The sequence below is a fragment of the Oncorhynchus tshawytscha genome, linkage group LG03, assembly GCF_018296145.1.
Source record: "Oncorhynchus tshawytscha isolate Ot180627B linkage group LG03, Otsh_v2.0, whole genome shotgun sequence".
NCBI lineage: Eukaryota > Metazoa > Chordata > Actinopteri > Salmoniformes > Salmonidae > Oncorhynchus > Oncorhynchus tshawytscha.
Window position 1 is genome coordinate 37,433,912 of NC_056431.1, and position 18,244 is coordinate 37,452,155.

The following is an 18,244-nucleotide window of genomic DNA, read 5'->3' on the forward strand; positions in this document are numbered from 1 at the left end:
CATTGCTGTGATGTTCAGAGAACGGTATCATACAGTATGTGACTGGATAAAGAGAGTGAGAATGAGATGTAGTGAGACAAAGCTGTGATACATGGAAAAGCACGCAAATGGGGATAAGATATTCTGAATGAGACAAAGCTGAGCTGTAGTGAGACTATTATGTCCTGCATACCAGTCTCACTGAGAAAGCGATATCTGCGAATGAAACAGTAATGTGACACAAAGCACCAGGCTGCCATAGGTTAGCCCGGGAGTCAAGTACAGCGTGACAAGTGAATGGAGAGCAGGTAAAAGGACAGAGAGGAGAGTGTGATTGTTATACAAGCTTTAAGAAGAGGGGCTCGCTCAGCAGGGTTGAGAAGAGGTTATGGCTAAACGTCACAAGGACAAATCAACGAGGGTGCAAATTATTTCAGTAAAGTACTCGCACATCATGATGCAAACGCTTGATACCGTTCAGCAACTTATGTGCTTAATTAAGTAACTACAAGCTATGTCACACAGTGAGCCAGTCATTTCTAGTAATTAGTCTAAAAAATACATTGAATTGAATGTAAACCAAAACGGTGTGCATTGTTTCATTATTCCATTTGGTTACTTTCCTTTAAATTTGTTGTTATTTTTTATTTTGTACTTTTTACCCCATTTTCTCCCCAATTTCATGATGTCCAAATGGTGGTTACAGTCTTGTCCCCTTGCTGCAACTCCCATACGGACTCCATAGAGGCGAAGGTCGAGAGCCATACGCCCTCCGAAACACGACCCTGCCAAGCCGCACCTCTTCTTGACACATTGCTTGCTTAACCCAGCCCCACCAATGTGTCGAAGGAAACACCGTACAACTGGCGACCGTATCAGCGTGCATGCGCCCGGAGCGCCAGATTGTGATGGGACAAGGACATCCCGGCCGGCCAAACGCTCCCCTAACCCGGACGACACTGGGCCAGTTGTGCGTCGCCTCATGGGTCTCCCGGTCACTGCCGGCTATGATACAGCCTGGGATCTGTAGTGACGCCTCAAGCACTGTAGTACCTTAGACCTCTTTGCCACTCGGGAGGCACCTTTTCTTTGTTTTTACTTGGCTTTTTTTTGCAATTTCCTGCTAGTCAAGTATGAGTGGGTTCTTCACTTCCTCTCCTGTTCATTTGCTGGGTAGTTTGCAGGTCAGTGCCAGTGTCTCCAATACACAAGACCTTCCCTCAAAGAGTTGCCTGGCAAGACTGTCAAAGGCCTGGTCACAGTTAGCTGGGTTGGACTAATATCCGTGCCACATGCATCAAGCGGAGAAAAGTTGCTATGGAAATAACCAGGAAAAATGTCACTGAGCACAGTATTATGAGAAACGTGGTCGGTGTCTCTCAAGCATCCAGCGCTCTAAGGGAAAGCAATTAAAAATACGTAAACAAGGATCTGCCAGTTTAATGAGGACTAAGAGCTCAAATGTCAGCTAGCATGATGGTTGTTTGCAAAGGTTACTAACTGAAGGGCAAAGTCTTCACCAACAGAGAAATTTAAAGTATGATACAATGGGTTAGAGTCCAAATATTTTGGGGCTATGATCTTATTCATTGACGACTGAGGTGTCTTTGTAGGCTACTTGTTGTTAGTTAAGGTTTAAGTTTAGGTTTTGGCAATGTGGTTACATATAACGCATTCATGATGCTTAAATAATAGTTATGTCAGGTGTAAAAGAGTGATGCCTTTTACACTAGAATAAAGTGTTACTTTGTTCTGTTTGTTGACACACTGTCCTGGGTGTCGATCTGAAACAAATTCAATGTCATCTTCATGACGTGCTGTTACATGTATTTATTTCTCCTCCCATATACTGTATGAACCAGCCTATTGTGCCCATACTGTTGCTTAGACCTGGATCGTGTTCATTAGGCATCAAGCGGAACAAAACTGTCTGACACAGGAAGGGACTACCTGGACGTATCCAGTAAGAAAGGCTCATTTTAGTTTTCTGTTGCAAAACATTTAAAAAAGATCATTTTCCTTCAAGCTTGTTTATTCCACATTCTATGTTCTGATTGGTGCCCTTGCTCTGTGTGCCTGCAGCATGGAGGAGATGGTGAGGACCCTGCTACAGAACCAGGACACACTGGAGGGCCCCAGTGCGGATCCATTAGACCTCATGAAGGCCTACAAGGTACAGCACTGACCATATTGGTTTATTTGCTTTCTGTTTATGTTGTTTAACTAAATAAATAAATAAAATTTTTGATGCAAGTATGCAAAACGTGATAAATCACCTTCCAGGTTCTGTAATTAACAGTGTTGGATAAAAGGTTTGTGAACAGAGATTTTTTGCGCGAAATGATCATATCACAAAGACAAATATGAACTTTCAGTTCACTGTCATCGGCAATCCCCTGTAATAGCTTACTGTACATACAGTAGCATGGGGATAGGGTATTTGGAAGTGACAGTGGGAAGAGTGGTCACCCTTAGGCTAGATTCTATCAAATCTCCTGATGAATGTCATATACTGTAGTAGCTTAGGTCAGTCACACATTCTGACACCAATGCAGTGACCGCCAAGAGCAGGTACGACCACTGGGGTTATTCGAACCCTAGTCACCTGGCTCCAAGGCAAGTACGCTAACCATAGTCCCAAAATAGTTCATAAATGGGGGAACGCTACCAACTCATTCAAAATTCCAGGGTCGTTACAGTACAATACATTGATGGGGTCCTATTGTATTGTCAAACATTTCACCATGGTCTCTCTGCAAGATGTTATTTTGTTTTTTCTATAACCCATTGTGGGGTCTTTGGCCACAATTCAGGTTTTAAGTACCTGTAACATATTGTTAATCCGAATGAATGGGAAAGTGGCTGGATTTTAAGACACACTTATGTAACACTGGACTACACTGCATGTATAAGTAATTATGAGGGACGTATGTGTCACTGGAGACCTTACTAATTGTCTACTGGACGGTTGCTTGGTTTTGAGAAAGTTGCAATGCGATGAACACTAAATCGATTTGCGGCCATGATGTTTCATGGACTCGACAGTACACCACGCCCTCACACGTCTTTTTCGATTACTCCATATCTCGAACAGTTGTGGTATGCAACTGACTGTTGTAAGTAGCGAGGGTAAAAGTGTTTGACATTAAAAAAACTAACACAGCGTAGTGCAAATGCCAATAAGCCTCATAATTCAAATGCATTTTTAATCATCAGAGCTTTTAAAGTTAGTTCACAATACTTAATGGAAGGAAGGAGACTTCCTTCCATATTTCATAATGTTACAGATAATTAATGCCACATTGTTTATGGGTCAATCAATAAACATTGGGGGTGGGGGGGGGTCAACCAAGGACAAGCCCTATGAGTTATGGTGGCAAAATGGTGAAATGAGCAGCCAGCAAAATAAGAAGTAGCCTACTGTGTTAGTGGTGGCTATGAAACCAACTATAATTGTGAAGAGGCAGTTAAAAAATATCAAATGTAACATCAAACAAATCCTGTGATTGCTTTTCTTGGAAGGAGTCAAAAATACTATGAATTGGAAGTCTTAATTTCCATGCCTTCACAGTTCTTGTAGCTACATCCATATACAGCAAACTGCAGATGCAGAACAGCAGTTCACCTCCTGCATATGATGAAATAAAATCCATACTGTAGGCCAAATTCTATATATTTCTATTAATACTTTGTGTACATGTACAAGTATATTGTATGTTGGAGAAAATAGACGAGGCAAATAGCGCCTTAGTTCCAATAGGCAATGCAAGACAAAAATAGTTTCAGCAACTTTGTGGCTCCCTGCAACCCCTCTCTCTCTTTGGTTTAGGACAAACTCCTGGAGGAGATGTGGAAACAGCAGGACAGTCTGGAGGGCCCACTGCCCCCCTCGAAAGAAAGGAGGCCCAACTCTCCAGGAGCCATCAGTAGGGGACACGGGGAGGACTACGACGAGACCAATCCCATTCTAGAGCGTCTGCGGGCCCTTGAGGTAAGCTCAGGCACATGAGAGTCTATTTTCCCCTTACTACCTCTCTCCATCCTCTCTTATGGATACTTCATAGGGTTAATTACCAATATAAATGTTTGGTTAGATTCGAAGTTGGCTCATTTTATTATGTCATTCGGATAATGATCTAAGCATAAATTAAGAGTAGATAAAGTGCCGGTAACAATGGTGTTACTTGTACTGTATGTAGGTCAGAGACGGACAACCAAGTAGAAATGCACTTGATTCTACTAATTAAAGCCGATTGGTCAAGCTTCGATTAGTTGAACCAGGTGTGTTACTGCTTGTGTGGAACAAAAGCCTGCCCCTACACTGGACATGTGTGCATCTTTAGTCTGAATATGGCCCATAAAGAAAACATTTTAAGTCCTCCAAAGGTTATATGAGGATACCATAGTGCAGTGGGCAGCGTACTGAAGGGGATAGTATCTGGCCTGTCAGAAACACTTTGATAACCATACATATTCATTTTGTCTGTTGAAGCTGCCAGGTATCATTCCTTAGACCGTCAATCGTACTTTAGGCTGGCTGATTCCATTATGAGCTAAGAGCTCATTGAATACATAGTCCCAGGTTAATGCAGAAAGAGGCTTGATGAAAAGATGACAGTGATTCTATTCATTATATTATATTCTACTTTATTCATTCTTTGTGTCCATTTCAGTATTTTCTATGTGAAAAGGCCTGAGTATATTCATGCAGAGAGGAATGGGTCTGACTTGAAAGTACTTAGTCATATCCAGTATGTGATAATTCAGTAACGAACTAGTAGTTAACATTTGAAGCCACTGTTCCTTTGAATATATTCCTTATTCACACCTGCTCTACAGAAAGCTAACATGAGTTACAAACTGTCTGCAGATCCCAGATCAGTTATATTTTGGGGGCCCTAAGCGAGACTTGGTAACTTTGTGGGCATTTTAGTACCCCCACTGTTGGCAGTGGATAATGTTTTTGCAGTGTTATTAAGCTTAATTTCCTGTAATTCTTCACATTTTGCCATGGAGCGGAGAAAATGTTGCAGTTTTAAGATGAATTTCATGCAATTCTACTCATTTTGCTTTTGGGTGGAGAGAAATGTTTGCAGTATCAAAGGTAATATTGCAATTTTGCCATGAGGTGAAAATAAACTTTAGCAGTTTTAAAGCAAATTTCCTGCAAGTGTACACATTTTTCCCTGATTTATGCCATGTTCAAATTATATCTGAGTGAGAGTGACCAACGAAATCAATAGGGGGTCCCCTGGATTTCAGGACCCCTGAGCACATGCCCTGTGTGCCCGGTCGGTAATTTGGTGATGTTTACTACAAGGTTTAGATAGCTGGCTAGGCTAACTTACCTACAGTAGCAATCTAAAACATGTTTTGGGAGATGGGAAAATTGAGTGACTGTCAGTAACCATGTTTCCATCCACAGTTTTTAAGTCATACCGTATAAAAAAAATCACGACAGCTGTGATGGAAACAGGAAGTTTTGGTACAATTTTTAAATGCAGACAGAAAATGTGTCAGTTCTACATGGTGGGATCTTGAGTGTCGGTAAAATTAATTATGATCGAAATAGCGGTAATTATATAATTACCATCATGTCAAAGTAAACTTTAAGTCACACGATGATATGTGATGTGGTCCTCCCACTGCGATTTTGGAAACCATGCAGTTTTTTAGGCTACAGATTAAAAAAATTACAATGAACTTCACAGGGTGTTGAAAACTCAGTGTGATCTTGATGCTCCTTTCCAGTAAAATAGAGGGTGTTATTCTGGTGACATGATGATCGATGCTTGACTGCCATTTGACAAATAAAATATTATTGCACACGTGCCAAGACCAGAATAGGCTAATTTGTTATTTAACTCAACAGTTTTAGTGAAAAAACTTTCAATCTTTATTCGGTAAATGCGAAAAAGTACATTTTGTGTGCACTAATTCAAGAGTGTGCAGAGCTGTCATCAAGGCAAAGGGTGACTACTTTGAAGAATCTCAAATGTAAAGTATATTTTGATTTGTTTAACACTTTTGCTTACTACATGATTCCATAAGTGTTATTTCATAGTTTTGATGTCTACACTATTATTCTAAAACAGTCACAAAAAAAGAAAAACCCTTGAATTAGTAGGTGTGTTCAAACGTTTGACTGGTACTGTACATGTGACTAAATTAAATCATTTTTTACCCGTTTTTTTTCATGAAATAGGAAAAGTTAGGGATTCATGCACTGGATAAAACACGTACGATGAGGAGAAATAGTTCAACTTCAAGGTCTTTTTGATCTGCCTTTGCTTTAACAGTTCGTACAGGGAAGATTTAGTAACTTTGCCCCACCCCATGTGAATGTGAATGTGATTTAGGGCTATCATATTCACATTCACACCTATACCCCAATACCCTCAACAGGATTAATGGACTATTATATCCATCCCCATTAATTAGACTGGATTAATGGAAACATTGTCATCTAACTCAGCAGTAGTTTTAATTGTATTACAATGGAATGTATTTGGAGTCAGGAGGAAGATGTCCACATTTCATTTAGCATACAAGTGTCACGATCGTTGTCATCATGGAAAGGACCGGACCAAGGTGCAGCATGGTGAGCGTACATTTCCTTTAATTAGATAAATGTCACCAACAAAACAAAGAACAAGGAAACGACCGTGAAGCTTACCTAGGCTATAATGCCACTAACAAAGACAACTACCCACAAATACAAAAGGAAAAAAGGCTGCCTAAGTATGATTCCCAATCAGAGACAACGATAGACAGCTGTCCCTGATTGAGAACCATACCCGGCCAAAACATTGAAACAACGAACATAGAGTTTCCCACCCGACTAACACCCTGACCAACCAAATATAGAGAATAAAAAGATCTCTACGGTCAGGGCATGACAGCAAGCATGACCATTACTTCCATAAACTGGCTTCTTAAATTACATTGAATACCTTGTCTGCCTCTGTAGACGCTATTGCATATTTTATATTTTGACATATATATTTTGGTTTCTGCTTTCCCTTTAAATTATATTTGCAAATAAACGTTTAGTCTGACAATCATTGACATTATACATTGTTTCATTTAATTTCTAACTACTTCCCTAGTTTTCCAGCTGTGAAACATAAAAAAATCAAATTAAATTTGATTTGTCACATGCTTCGTAAACAACAGGTGTAGGCTTGACAGTGAAATCCTTACTTACAAAGTCCTTCACAACAATGCAGAGAGAAAAATAAAGAAATAATAGAAAAATAATAACACCAGGAATTAAATCACAATGAGTAACGATGACTTGGTTATATATACGGGGTACCAGTACCAAATCTATCTGCAGGGGTACGAGACAATTGAGGTAGCTTTCAGTGCGGTAGCAGAGAGAACAGTCTATGACTTGGGTGGCTGAAGTCTTTGACAATTTGTCGTGCCTTACTCTGACACCGCCTGGTATATAGGTCCTGGATGGCAGGGAGCTCGGCCATAGTGATGAACTGGGCCATACGCACTCCCCTCTATCGCGCCTTGGGGTTGGATGCCAAGCAGTTGCCACACCAAGAGGTGATGCAGCCAGAAAAGATGCTCTCAATGGTGCAGCTGTATAACTTTGTTTTATTTATTTATTTTTGGATCTGAGGGTCCATGCTAACTCTTTTCAGTTAAAGGTTGTTGTCCTGGCACCCCACTGCCAGATCACTGACCTCATCCTTGTTTTCTCCTACCATATCTATTGTGTTATAGTCTCCTACATTATTTAAAACATTTCTATGAACTTTAAAGTGTTTTCATTCCAATGGTACCAATGTCAGTGAAAACACTTGGGGGCTTCCCTGTAATCCGCCATGAACAATTTGCTGCAAACTGAAGTAAGTCAATAAACAAATGAACACAGTTCCAGCCCACTGTGCTCACCGTCTAGAGAAGCCTCTCATTTGATTCTCTTCACCACCTCAACCAAAAAAGTAATTTGTTTCTCATTTGCTTGCTGAGGAGGTGAAGAAGTGACACGGATATCTGGTTTGATACTCTGCTTTCCGCATGTCAATCAATTTAGTTATTGGTCTTTTTTAAAGTTAATTCATCTAAGTTTAGATTACTCAAATTTGAACCCACACTTATTTACATCGTGTTAGTGCTAATGAACGCATAAAGAGCTGTGGGTAGGGTAAAAATGTGATGCACGAATAGACACACACCCACACAGGCAGGCATGCACACACATTTAAAATACATAAAAACAGTGATGGCATCCCAATTAAAAAACATAGTATGTATGAGAGGTCAATAAAAAAAATTTAAAAAATCATTGTGAGATGCTTCTATATCTTATAAAATGCTCCTGTGATTTTCAGCAACACCTGAGCATCAAACAAACGATTCACTTTTCCTCCCTCGCAAACCACAAACACCAAAGACTTCCAGCAGTTGTCTATGATATTTACTAAGTAGCATCCCCGAGTCTCTTGGCTAGTATAATACCTTAGCTATCCCTTGAGAGATTTACTGAATTAATCATTTCAATAGAAAATCACCTTGCTCGCTTCTGTATTCATGGAATGGATCAGTTCCTGATTGGAAACCTTCTATCAGTCATTTCGTTCCACCTGGGACACCTCCAGGAGACCTGGTGGCTCTTAGGGATTGAGATACCACAGATTTATAGCGTTATCCATTATCTGTGTATGCTTTGGCAGATAGGCCTCATAAGGCCCTTATTGACATGTGACTCCAGTGAGAAAGAGATTGTAGAATAGTAAGCAAAGAGGGGATGTACAGAATGTGTTGTGAACCAGAAGGGTTCTTCAAAGGGTTCTACCATGGGGACAGCTGAGGAACCCTTTAAAGTTTGAGAAATAACAAACAATTCAGAGAAATAACAAACAAGAGTATAAGAGTTACCTTCAGCTCATTCAAGAGCTGATGTGTATACAAGTGGTATACTTATCTGTAATTGTTTACAGATTTATATTTAGAATATATTTATATGGACACGTGAAGGTGTTTTTTGTGTACATATTCAGTATATCTGGAGGTGTTTGCTATTACAGGTGGAGAACTCTGCCTTGACAAAGGAGAACGACAACCAGAGGAAGCAGTATGAACGCTGTCTGGATGAGGTAAGTGACTCTTTCTTTCTCTCTCAGACGCACTGACACACAAAAACAGACACACTCACAGAAGAAGACACAGATACACATACTCACACAGTTAAGTTAACAATCACAAAGCGGACGCACTTTTACTCATTCCTTTGTAATTGTATCAGGCCCTTCTCAACCCATATTTTTCATGAGTAAAAAGATGCTTATCAAGATATTGATCATCGTAAATGCTCTGTCGATGCAGCTCTGTCGATGCCAGAATCTAGATTGCAATCAGCTGCTGGATGAGACACAAGCAAGAATCAGGGGCAATTTATGCCAGAACTGGCATAGACTTTCAAGTTCACCAGAGTGTTTGCATCTCAATTGGCCTTATGTAGTGCACTACTTTTGACCAGGGCTCAGGTCAAAAGTAGTGCAGTATGTAGGGAATAGGGTGTCATTTGGGCTGAAGGCAGTGAGTTCGCTGGGTTTACTCTAAGCTGAAATGCTTTATAGGGTCTGGAAAGGATGATAAATTACTGCAGTTTCCTTATGGAAACAGACAGAGAGTCTGTTTCTAACCAGTTGTTCAGGTTTTTGAATCTGTTGAGAGTTAAAGCAGCAGGTAGTGGTGCGGCAGGTAGCCTAGTGGTTAGCGTGTTGGACTAGTAACCGAAAGGTTGCAATGATCGAATCCCAGAGCTGACAAGGTGCAGTGCCAGAATGTAGATGGTCATTCTGTCATTCTGCCCCTGAACAAGGCTGTTAACCCACACTAGGCTGTCATTGAAAAAAGCTAGAATCCTTAGTTGCTACATCAATTTTTGGACGTGTAAATTAATGATATATACCCATTGACTCTTCAAGAATATAACTTCTAAATGCCTTATGAGCTTAGTTGAACTAAAACCCCTAAATATAACCTTGTTTTAATCCAATGTTTGCAAACAAAGTAAATGTAAACAAACATGGTTAAAACATATTGATAACTTGATGATGAGTCCTTGCATCCATAGCTCTGTCTATGAATTTGAGAGTGGTTACATTTCTCCAGCCCTGTCCCTCAGCTTTTCACCGAAACAGGTGTGGAAAGGACACTTTGTTATTGTTTCTAAGCAGTGGGGCTCTAAGGGATGGGACCTCCTGCTCAGAAAGACTGGCTGGGAGGGATCAAGTGTGGGTTGCATGCCCTCCTTTCCTCCAACGCAAGGGCTGAGCTGATTGTCTCTCCAGTCTGACAAATGGAATTGTTTTAAGAAGGTCATACCATGGGTCACTTAGCTAATTGATTTTGAATTTTAGGATCCCTTTACGTATAAAAAAAATATATTTATATATATATATATATATAGAAATGATTTAATAAAATATAGCATTTTGCCTTTACTAATACAGTCCATAGAAACGCAATGAATAACACATTAATAAATGGAAAAAATACAGTAAAAAAACAAAGGAATAAGGAAGGAAAATTAAAGGAATAAGTGTCTGTCCTATATACCCCTTATTTTTGTTGGCATAAAACTACCTCCTTACTTCCATTCATTTGTATGGGTTACCTTTAGACTAGTAGTGACACTTGTGGGGGTCGTAGAGCAAAACCGAGAACACCATTGAACACCATCCAGGCTGTATCACATCCGGACGTGATTGAGAGCCCCGTAGGGCGGCGCACAATTGGCCCAGCATTGTCCGGGTTTGGTCAGGGTAGGCCGTCATTGTAAATAAGAATGTGTTCTTAACTGACTAGCCTAGTTAAATCAAGGTTAAATAAAAATAAAAATACATTGTGTTCATGAGAGTCCTATTAGTTTGTTGGCCAAACTGTTTGGATGCTACTTCGGGATGTGTCCTGGTCTGACAAACAGCGCTGTAGTTCTTCCACTTTCACCGCAGATGCGGAAGGGTGACATAGGCGGATGTGGTGGACTGAGACGCAGCCCATGCAAAGACAGATATCTCTAGCTTAGACTGACAGATTTTGATGGGTTTCTTTCTTCTGGTGAGTCAATAGACTAGGGGGTTAATGAGGCAGTTACCATGGCGCTATCCTCTTGAATTTTAAGTATTCAGGTAGAAGACAAAATGTTTCGAAGCAACTGTATTGAGAGTAATTCACTCTGTATGGGTTGAGAACCTGTTATAGTTTGTGTACAGGCTTTTTTGGCGAATCTCTCGGGGTTCTCTGTGTCATGACTTCTGAGACAAGTTGTCGTTGACAGCTGGATTAAAGGGCTACATTTTCAACTGAATAAAAATGGTACCACTGAGTCTCAACTACATGTGTTGATTCAGAACCGAGTCACGTCAAGCTAAGCTGTACTGTGTCTGCACTAGCCTAGTTATTCGTCCACCATACTTTCAGGAAAAGTGCTGAAATGAACAATGTGATTTTACAGTGGGGCAAAAAAGTATTTAGTCAGCCACAAATTGTGCAAGTTCTCCCACTTAAAAAGATGAGAGAGGCCTGTAATTTTCATCATAGGTACACTTCAACTATGACAGACAAAATTAGAAAAAAAAATCCAGAAAATCACATTGTAGGATTTTTAATGAATTTATTTGCAAATGATGGTGTAAAATAAGTATTTGGTCAATAACAAAAGTTTTTCTCACTACTTTGTTATATACCCTTTGTTGGCAATGACAGAGGTCAAACGTTTTCTGTAAGTCTTCACAAGGTTTTCACACATTGTTGCTGGTATTTTGGCCCATTCCTCCATGCAGGTCTCCTCTAGAGCAGTGATGTTTTGGGGCTGTTGCTGGGCAACACGGACTTTCAACTCCCTCCAAAGATTTTCTATGGGGTTGAGGTCTGGAGACTGGCTAGACCACTCCAGGACCTTGAAATGCTTCTTATGAAGCCACTCCTTCGTTGCCCGGGCGATGTGTTTGGGATCATTGTCATGCTGAAAGACCCAGCCACATTTCATCTTCAATGCCCTTGCTGATGGAAGGAGGTTTTCACTCAAAATCTCACGATACATGGCCCCATTCATTCTTTCCTTTACACGGATCAGTCGTCCTGGTCCCTTTGCAGAAAAACAGCCCCAAAGCATGATGTTTCCACCCCCATGCTTCACAGTAGGTATGGTGTTCTTTGGATGCAACTCAGCATTCTTTGTCCTCAACACGACGAGTTGAGTTTTTACCAAAAGGTTCTATTTTGGTTTCATCTGACCATATGACATTCTCTCAATCTTCTTCTGGATCATCCAAATGCTCTCTAGCAAACTTCAGACGGGCCTGGACATGTACTGGCTTAAGCAGGGGGACACGTCTGGCACTGCAGGATTTGAGTCCCTGGCGGCGTAGTGTGTTACTGATGGTAGGCTTTGTTACTTTGGTCCCAGCTCTCTGCAGGTCATTCACTAGGTCCCCCGTGTGGTTCTGGGATTTTTGCTCACCGTTCTTGTGATCATTTTGACCCCACGGGGTGAGATCTTGCGTGGAGCCCCAGATCGAGGGAGATTATCAGTGGTCTTGTATGTCTTCCATTTCCTAATAATTGCTCCCACAGTTGATTTCTTCAAACCAAGCTGCTTACCAATCGCAGATTCAGTCTTCCCAGCCTGGTGCAGGTCTACAATTTTGTTTCTGGTGTCCTTTGACAGCTCTTTGGTCTTGGCCATAGTGGAGTTTGGAGTGTGACTGTTTGAGATTGTAGACAGGTGTCTTTTATACTGATAACAAGGTCAAACAGGTGCCATTAAAACAGGTAATGAGTGAAGGACAGAGGAGCCTCTTAAAGAAGTTACAGGTCTGTGAGAGCCAGACATCTTGCTTGTTTGTAGGTGACCAAATACTTATTTTCCACCATAATTTGCAAATAAATTCATTAAAAATCCTACAATGTGATTTTCTGGATTTTTTTCTTCTCAATTTGTCTGTCATAGTTGAAGTGTACCTATGATGAAAATTACAGGCCTCTCTCATCTTTTTAAGTGGGAGAACTTGCACAATTGGTGGCTGACTAAATACTTTTTTGCCCCACTGTATTTTTAGCAGAACCAGCATGATACAGTTCTGGTTGACACAATTACAGTTCATGATACAGTTCTGGTTGACACAATCAGACAAAAAATATTATTATCTGTGTTCAAGTTTCTGCTAATGTTTACTGCTATGTGTGAATCTTCAAACTTCCTCCCATCCTCCAGCTCTTATGAATATTACATAAGGAGAGCTTAACTCATTAGATTCAATTTTGCCATGTATAGCAGTGAATTAGTGGTCACTGTGATGCAACCAGCCAGTTCATCTTTGTCACCAGTAGCAACACATCAGCTATCACAGTACCCTCCAAAAGGACCACTGTCTTCTGTAAGGATATTAAGTCTAAAGTCACATTTCTAAAGCATCTCTGCCCCCTACCAGCTCACACAGTCAGCAATGTGCAGTGCACTCAACATCACTCTTGACATCCCCAAAATGTTGAATGATCAGCACGTTCACTGAAACTAAACTACATAATTGCTCAATAATATAACTGAGATCAAGTAATAAGTTCAAGCCCTTCATGACATTCTGCTACCTTCATTCACATTGCATATTCAAGGCTACCAACTCAACACATTTTTTAAAACTGCGTGGAAGCGAACCGAGGGCCTTTCACATTAAAAGCCATATTCTTGAAAAGACAGGAGATTTCACCATGATAATAAATAGTTGTAAAAATTTGCAATGGCAAGTTGACATTGAAAAGGCAAAAGAGGAGACTTGACCAGGATCCAGTCTAAGTAAAAGGTTTAATACAGAACTTTTGAAAGGTACAGGTAGTCATGAGAATGCAACAAGCCTGATCGTTAAAAGAACTCTTCAAGGTGTTGAAAGCATTCCAAAGGGATGCTGGCCCATGTTGACTCCAATGCTTCCCACAGTTGTGTCAAGTTGGCTAGATATCCTTTGGGTGGTGGGCCATTCTTGATACATTGGAAACTGTTGATCGTGAAAACCCAGCAGCGTTGCAGTTCTTGATACAAACCGGTGCGCCTGGCAACTACTGTCGTACCCCATTCTAAGGCTATTAAAACAAAATTCTTGCCTTTTCACCCTCTGAATGGACAATCCCATATCAGCGGGAAGTAAGCGTGTTGAGGGTGCTGCAGGACCCCCCACCCCCCCAAAAAACCCAACAAAAAACAAAGAAACAAAAATTCCACTAGTAGTGCACTGGGCCTTTACTAGTACTGTATTAGCAGACCGATACAGACGTATTTAGTGAGGGCAAAAACATTTTTCCTGCCCCCATGTCAACACAAAATGATCAACATCCTCCCCGCAACTAAAACATCGCAGCAACCCCACACCCAAATATCTTCCTGGGGCTATGCACAATCCATGTTTCAAGGCATAAAAATCATTTTTTAATCTGTCTCCTTCCCTTCCTCTACACTGATTGAAGTGGATTTAACAAGTGACATCAATAGGGGATCATAACTTTCACCTGGATTCACCTGGTCAGTCTATGTCATGGAAAGAGCATGTGTTCTTAATGTTTTGTACACTTAGTGTAGTCATGATAATGCAAAATGCCTGATGGTAAAAAAGGAAAGTGGCCAAAAAATTGCTAATAATTTTTCTTTGTTTTAAGATATAGTAATTCTGAATTACGCATACATGCATCAGTACAGACGATGGTTGATATGAAACTGACACAACATTCAATTGAACTATTAGAACAGTGAGACATTTTCTACTTTGGATACAGTGTGGTGTTCAGCAGCTTAAAACCTGTTTGGGATAGGGGGCGGTATTTTCACGTCTGGATGAAAAGCGTGTCCAAAGTAAACTGCCTGCTACTCAGGCCCAGAATCTAGGATATGCATATAATTGGTAGATTTTGATAGAAAACACTCTAAAGTTTCTAAAACTGTTAAAAGGATGTCTGTGAATATAACAGAACCAACAGCATACCACCCTGCATACCACTGCTGGCTTGCTTCTGAAGCTAAGGTCCTGGTCAGTCCCTGGATGGGAGACCAGATCCTGCTGGAAGTGGTGTTGGAGGGCCAGTAGGAGGCACTCTTGCCTCTGGTCTAAAAAAATATCCCAGTACCCCGGGGCAGTGATTGGGGACACTGCCCTGTGTAGGGTGCTGCCTTTTGGATGGGACATGTCCTGCCCTGTGAAGGTACTACCACATCACTGGTCCCAGACCAGTTTAAACCATGGCCTGTAGGTGTCCTGACTCTCTGAGGTCATTAAAGATCCCATGGCACTTGTCATAAGAGTAGGGGTGTTAACCCCAGTGTCCTGGCTAAATTCCCAATCTGTCCCTCAAACCTAATAATCCCCAGTTTACAATTGGCTCATTCATCCCCCTCCTCTCCCCTGTAACTATTCCCCGGGTCGTTGCTGTAAATGAGAATGTGTTCTCAGTCAACTTACCTGGTAAAATAACGGGGGAAAAAATAGCTTATGTGGCAGGCGAAAACCCGAGAACAAACTATCCAGGATTTTTCTTTGTTTTTCAATTGATTTTCTATGGGAATCTAGATTTCTGAGGCATCTGGTTGCAGTTCCAAGGGCTTCCACTAGATGTAAACAGTCTTCAGAAATTGGTTGATGTTTTTCTTTTGAGTAATGACTATTCAGAACGAGGGTCGAGTCTAGTGTACTGTTGTGTTTGGGACGCGCAACCTAGCGCTCACTCCACTTTCATTTTATCCGCTATTGAACACAATTTATTCCGTCTTAAATTTGATCTATTATTTACGGTATAAAATGTAAAATGTAATATAATAAAATTGAAAGGAAATGGTGTTGTAGTGAATGATCAGTTGAAAAACAGGGAGGGGTTGGGTTTGTGGGTTAAAAATGCAACGCTGCCCTTTAAATACATCACTCATTGCTTCAAGCCACACCCCAGCACATCCACCGAATATAGGAGACGTATCTCAAAGTCTCTTCAAGAACGTTTTGGGAAAACATGCTGTTCAGTAGAAACTGTTCTGCAATTTAGCAAACGTTCAAGTGAACTGAATGCACCCCTGTTCTAAACATACACACACACACACACGCGCACACACACACACACACACACACACACACACACACACACACACACACACACACACACACACACACACACACACACACACACACAAGCAGCTTGACACAATTCAACAACTGTAGAAATGTAGATGATAGTAGTAACGGGGCGTCACACGGAGTTACTGGAAGTTCAGAGTTCTGACTGGGAAATTTCACTTGAACAACGCTCCAAGTCGTAATTACATGTGGGACACTCAGAGAAAATGCTCTTACCGAGTTGCCGAGGGAGTGGCGTTTCAGCACTGACCTTTCACCTTTTCAACTAAAAGATTTCAACAAATCCGTTTTTTAGAATTACAAACTTATCAATGCAGATAATGTAGCTAGTTTCACCATATTGTCAATGTTAAGCAAGCAAGTGAACTTTATTATTAGCAACGTTAGCTTGCTTATCTAGAAAGCTAAAATTGTATTGGTTGAATAATGACTTTAATAGCACTTGAACACAGTCATGTCAGACTCACGACTTCTTAGCGACAGTTCGAAATTTACTGGGGTGGGTTGTCCAAAGTAGGGGACGGTTGTGTGTTTTTGTATTGGTCACAAAGGAGGGTGATGCATTTATTTCCCTGGTTTACATTCACCCTTTTGCAGGTTTTACTATATGTACTGAATAAAAATAAAAATACAAATCTGTCATGCAACAATTTCAAAGATTTGACTTATTTACAGTTCACATAAGGAAATCAGTCAATTGAAATAAATGTGTTAGGCCCTAATCTATGGATTCCACATGACAGGGCAGGGGTAAAGCCATGGGTGGATGTGGGAGGGCATAAGCCCACCCACTTGGCATCCAGGCCCACCCACTGAGGAGCCTAGCCCAGCCAATCAGAATGAGTTTTTACCCACAAAAGGGCTTTATTACAGATAGAAATACCTCTCAGCACCCCCCACCCCCCTCAGACTATCCCGCAGGTGAAGAAGCCGGATGTGGAGGTCCTGGGCTGGTGTGGTTGCACTGTGGTTGTGAGGACGGTTGGACGTACTGGCAAATTCTCTAAAACAATGTGGAAGGCAGCTTATGGTGGAGAAATTAAAATTCAATTCTCTGGCAACTGCTCTGGTGGATATTACTGCAGTCAGCATGCCAATGGCATCTATGGCATTATGTTTTGTGACAAAACTGCAAATTTTAAAATGGTTAAAGTGGCCTTTAATTGTCCCCATCACAAGGTGCACCTGTGTAATTATCATACCGTTTTATCAGCTTCTTGATATGCCACATCTGTTAGGAGGCTGGATCATCTTGGCAAAGGAGACATGCTCACTAACAGAAATGTAAACAAATTTGTGCTCAAATATTTTGAGAAATAAGCTTTTCCATGAATGGAAAATGTCTGGGATTTTTATTCATGAAACATGGGACCAACACATTTATCTGCTTGCTTGCCTCTCCCCTATATGAAGGTGTTTTGGTACTTCCCTTATGCAATTGACTATGCTTTACCGCGCACTAACTATGCTACAGGTCAATATAGTCTATCCTGCCCTCTCTCCACTATTTATAGTGACAATATGCTAACTAGCAATCATACCACATAAAATCATTCAAAGTTGCACCAATTTTAAATTTTCATAAGCGGAGAGGCCAGGTGAGTCATTGTGCATGAAAGAACAGTGAAGAGATGAGACGGCTCAAAAAGCTACCCTCTTGATCTTGTTTAGGGACAGCACAATTATCCTACCTAGACTAGCCTACAACACCATATTGTAATGAACAATTGCATCATTGTTTTCAAGTGAGTACAAAATTATACTCTAGGCTGTAAACTGAAGTGAAAATGTCATTTAAATAATTGCACAAATGCCCTGTGATTTGAATATTTAATTCCATTAATTTTGACAGTTTAGAAGTTAGAATGCACAGTATTAGCCCAGTCTGTCTATATTTTACGTTTGGATACTGAGATGCACTGTGTGTTGCGGATCATCATTCTCCCAAGTCATCCTATAATAATGTGGCCACATATGCTCCTAGCAGGCCCAGTTATTCAGGAAGGCTTAACGCACACTCTGCTTCCTCTCCATTCTGACCGGCAATATAGCATCAATATTTTGAAAATCTGATTTCCACCTAGCTGATCATTGTCTGCAGCTGGCTCTCATCGTAGTGTAGGTCTAAT

General features: G+C 40.8%; 1 protein-coding gene across 7 annotated transcripts in view; it reads left to right on the top strand.

The window, feature by feature from the left end:
- The window catches only part of LOC112234982 (nck-associated protein 5-like), a 128,767-nt gene that overhangs the window by 24,951 nt on the left and 85,572 nt on the right, over positions 1 to 18,244 (top strand). For all 7 annotated transcript variants that reach the window (XM_024403374.2, XM_024403365.2, XM_024403359.2 and 4 more), the window contains 3 exons: positions 2,062 to 2,152; positions 3,809 to 3,970; positions 9,027 to 9,095. In XM_024403374.2, coding sequence (XP_024259142.2) covers positions 2,062 to 2,152; positions 3,809 to 3,970; positions 9,027 to 9,095 — 322 coding nt within the window. The remainder of the gene's footprint in view (positions 1 to 2,061; positions 2,153 to 3,808; positions 3,971 to 9,026; positions 9,096 to 18,244) is intronic.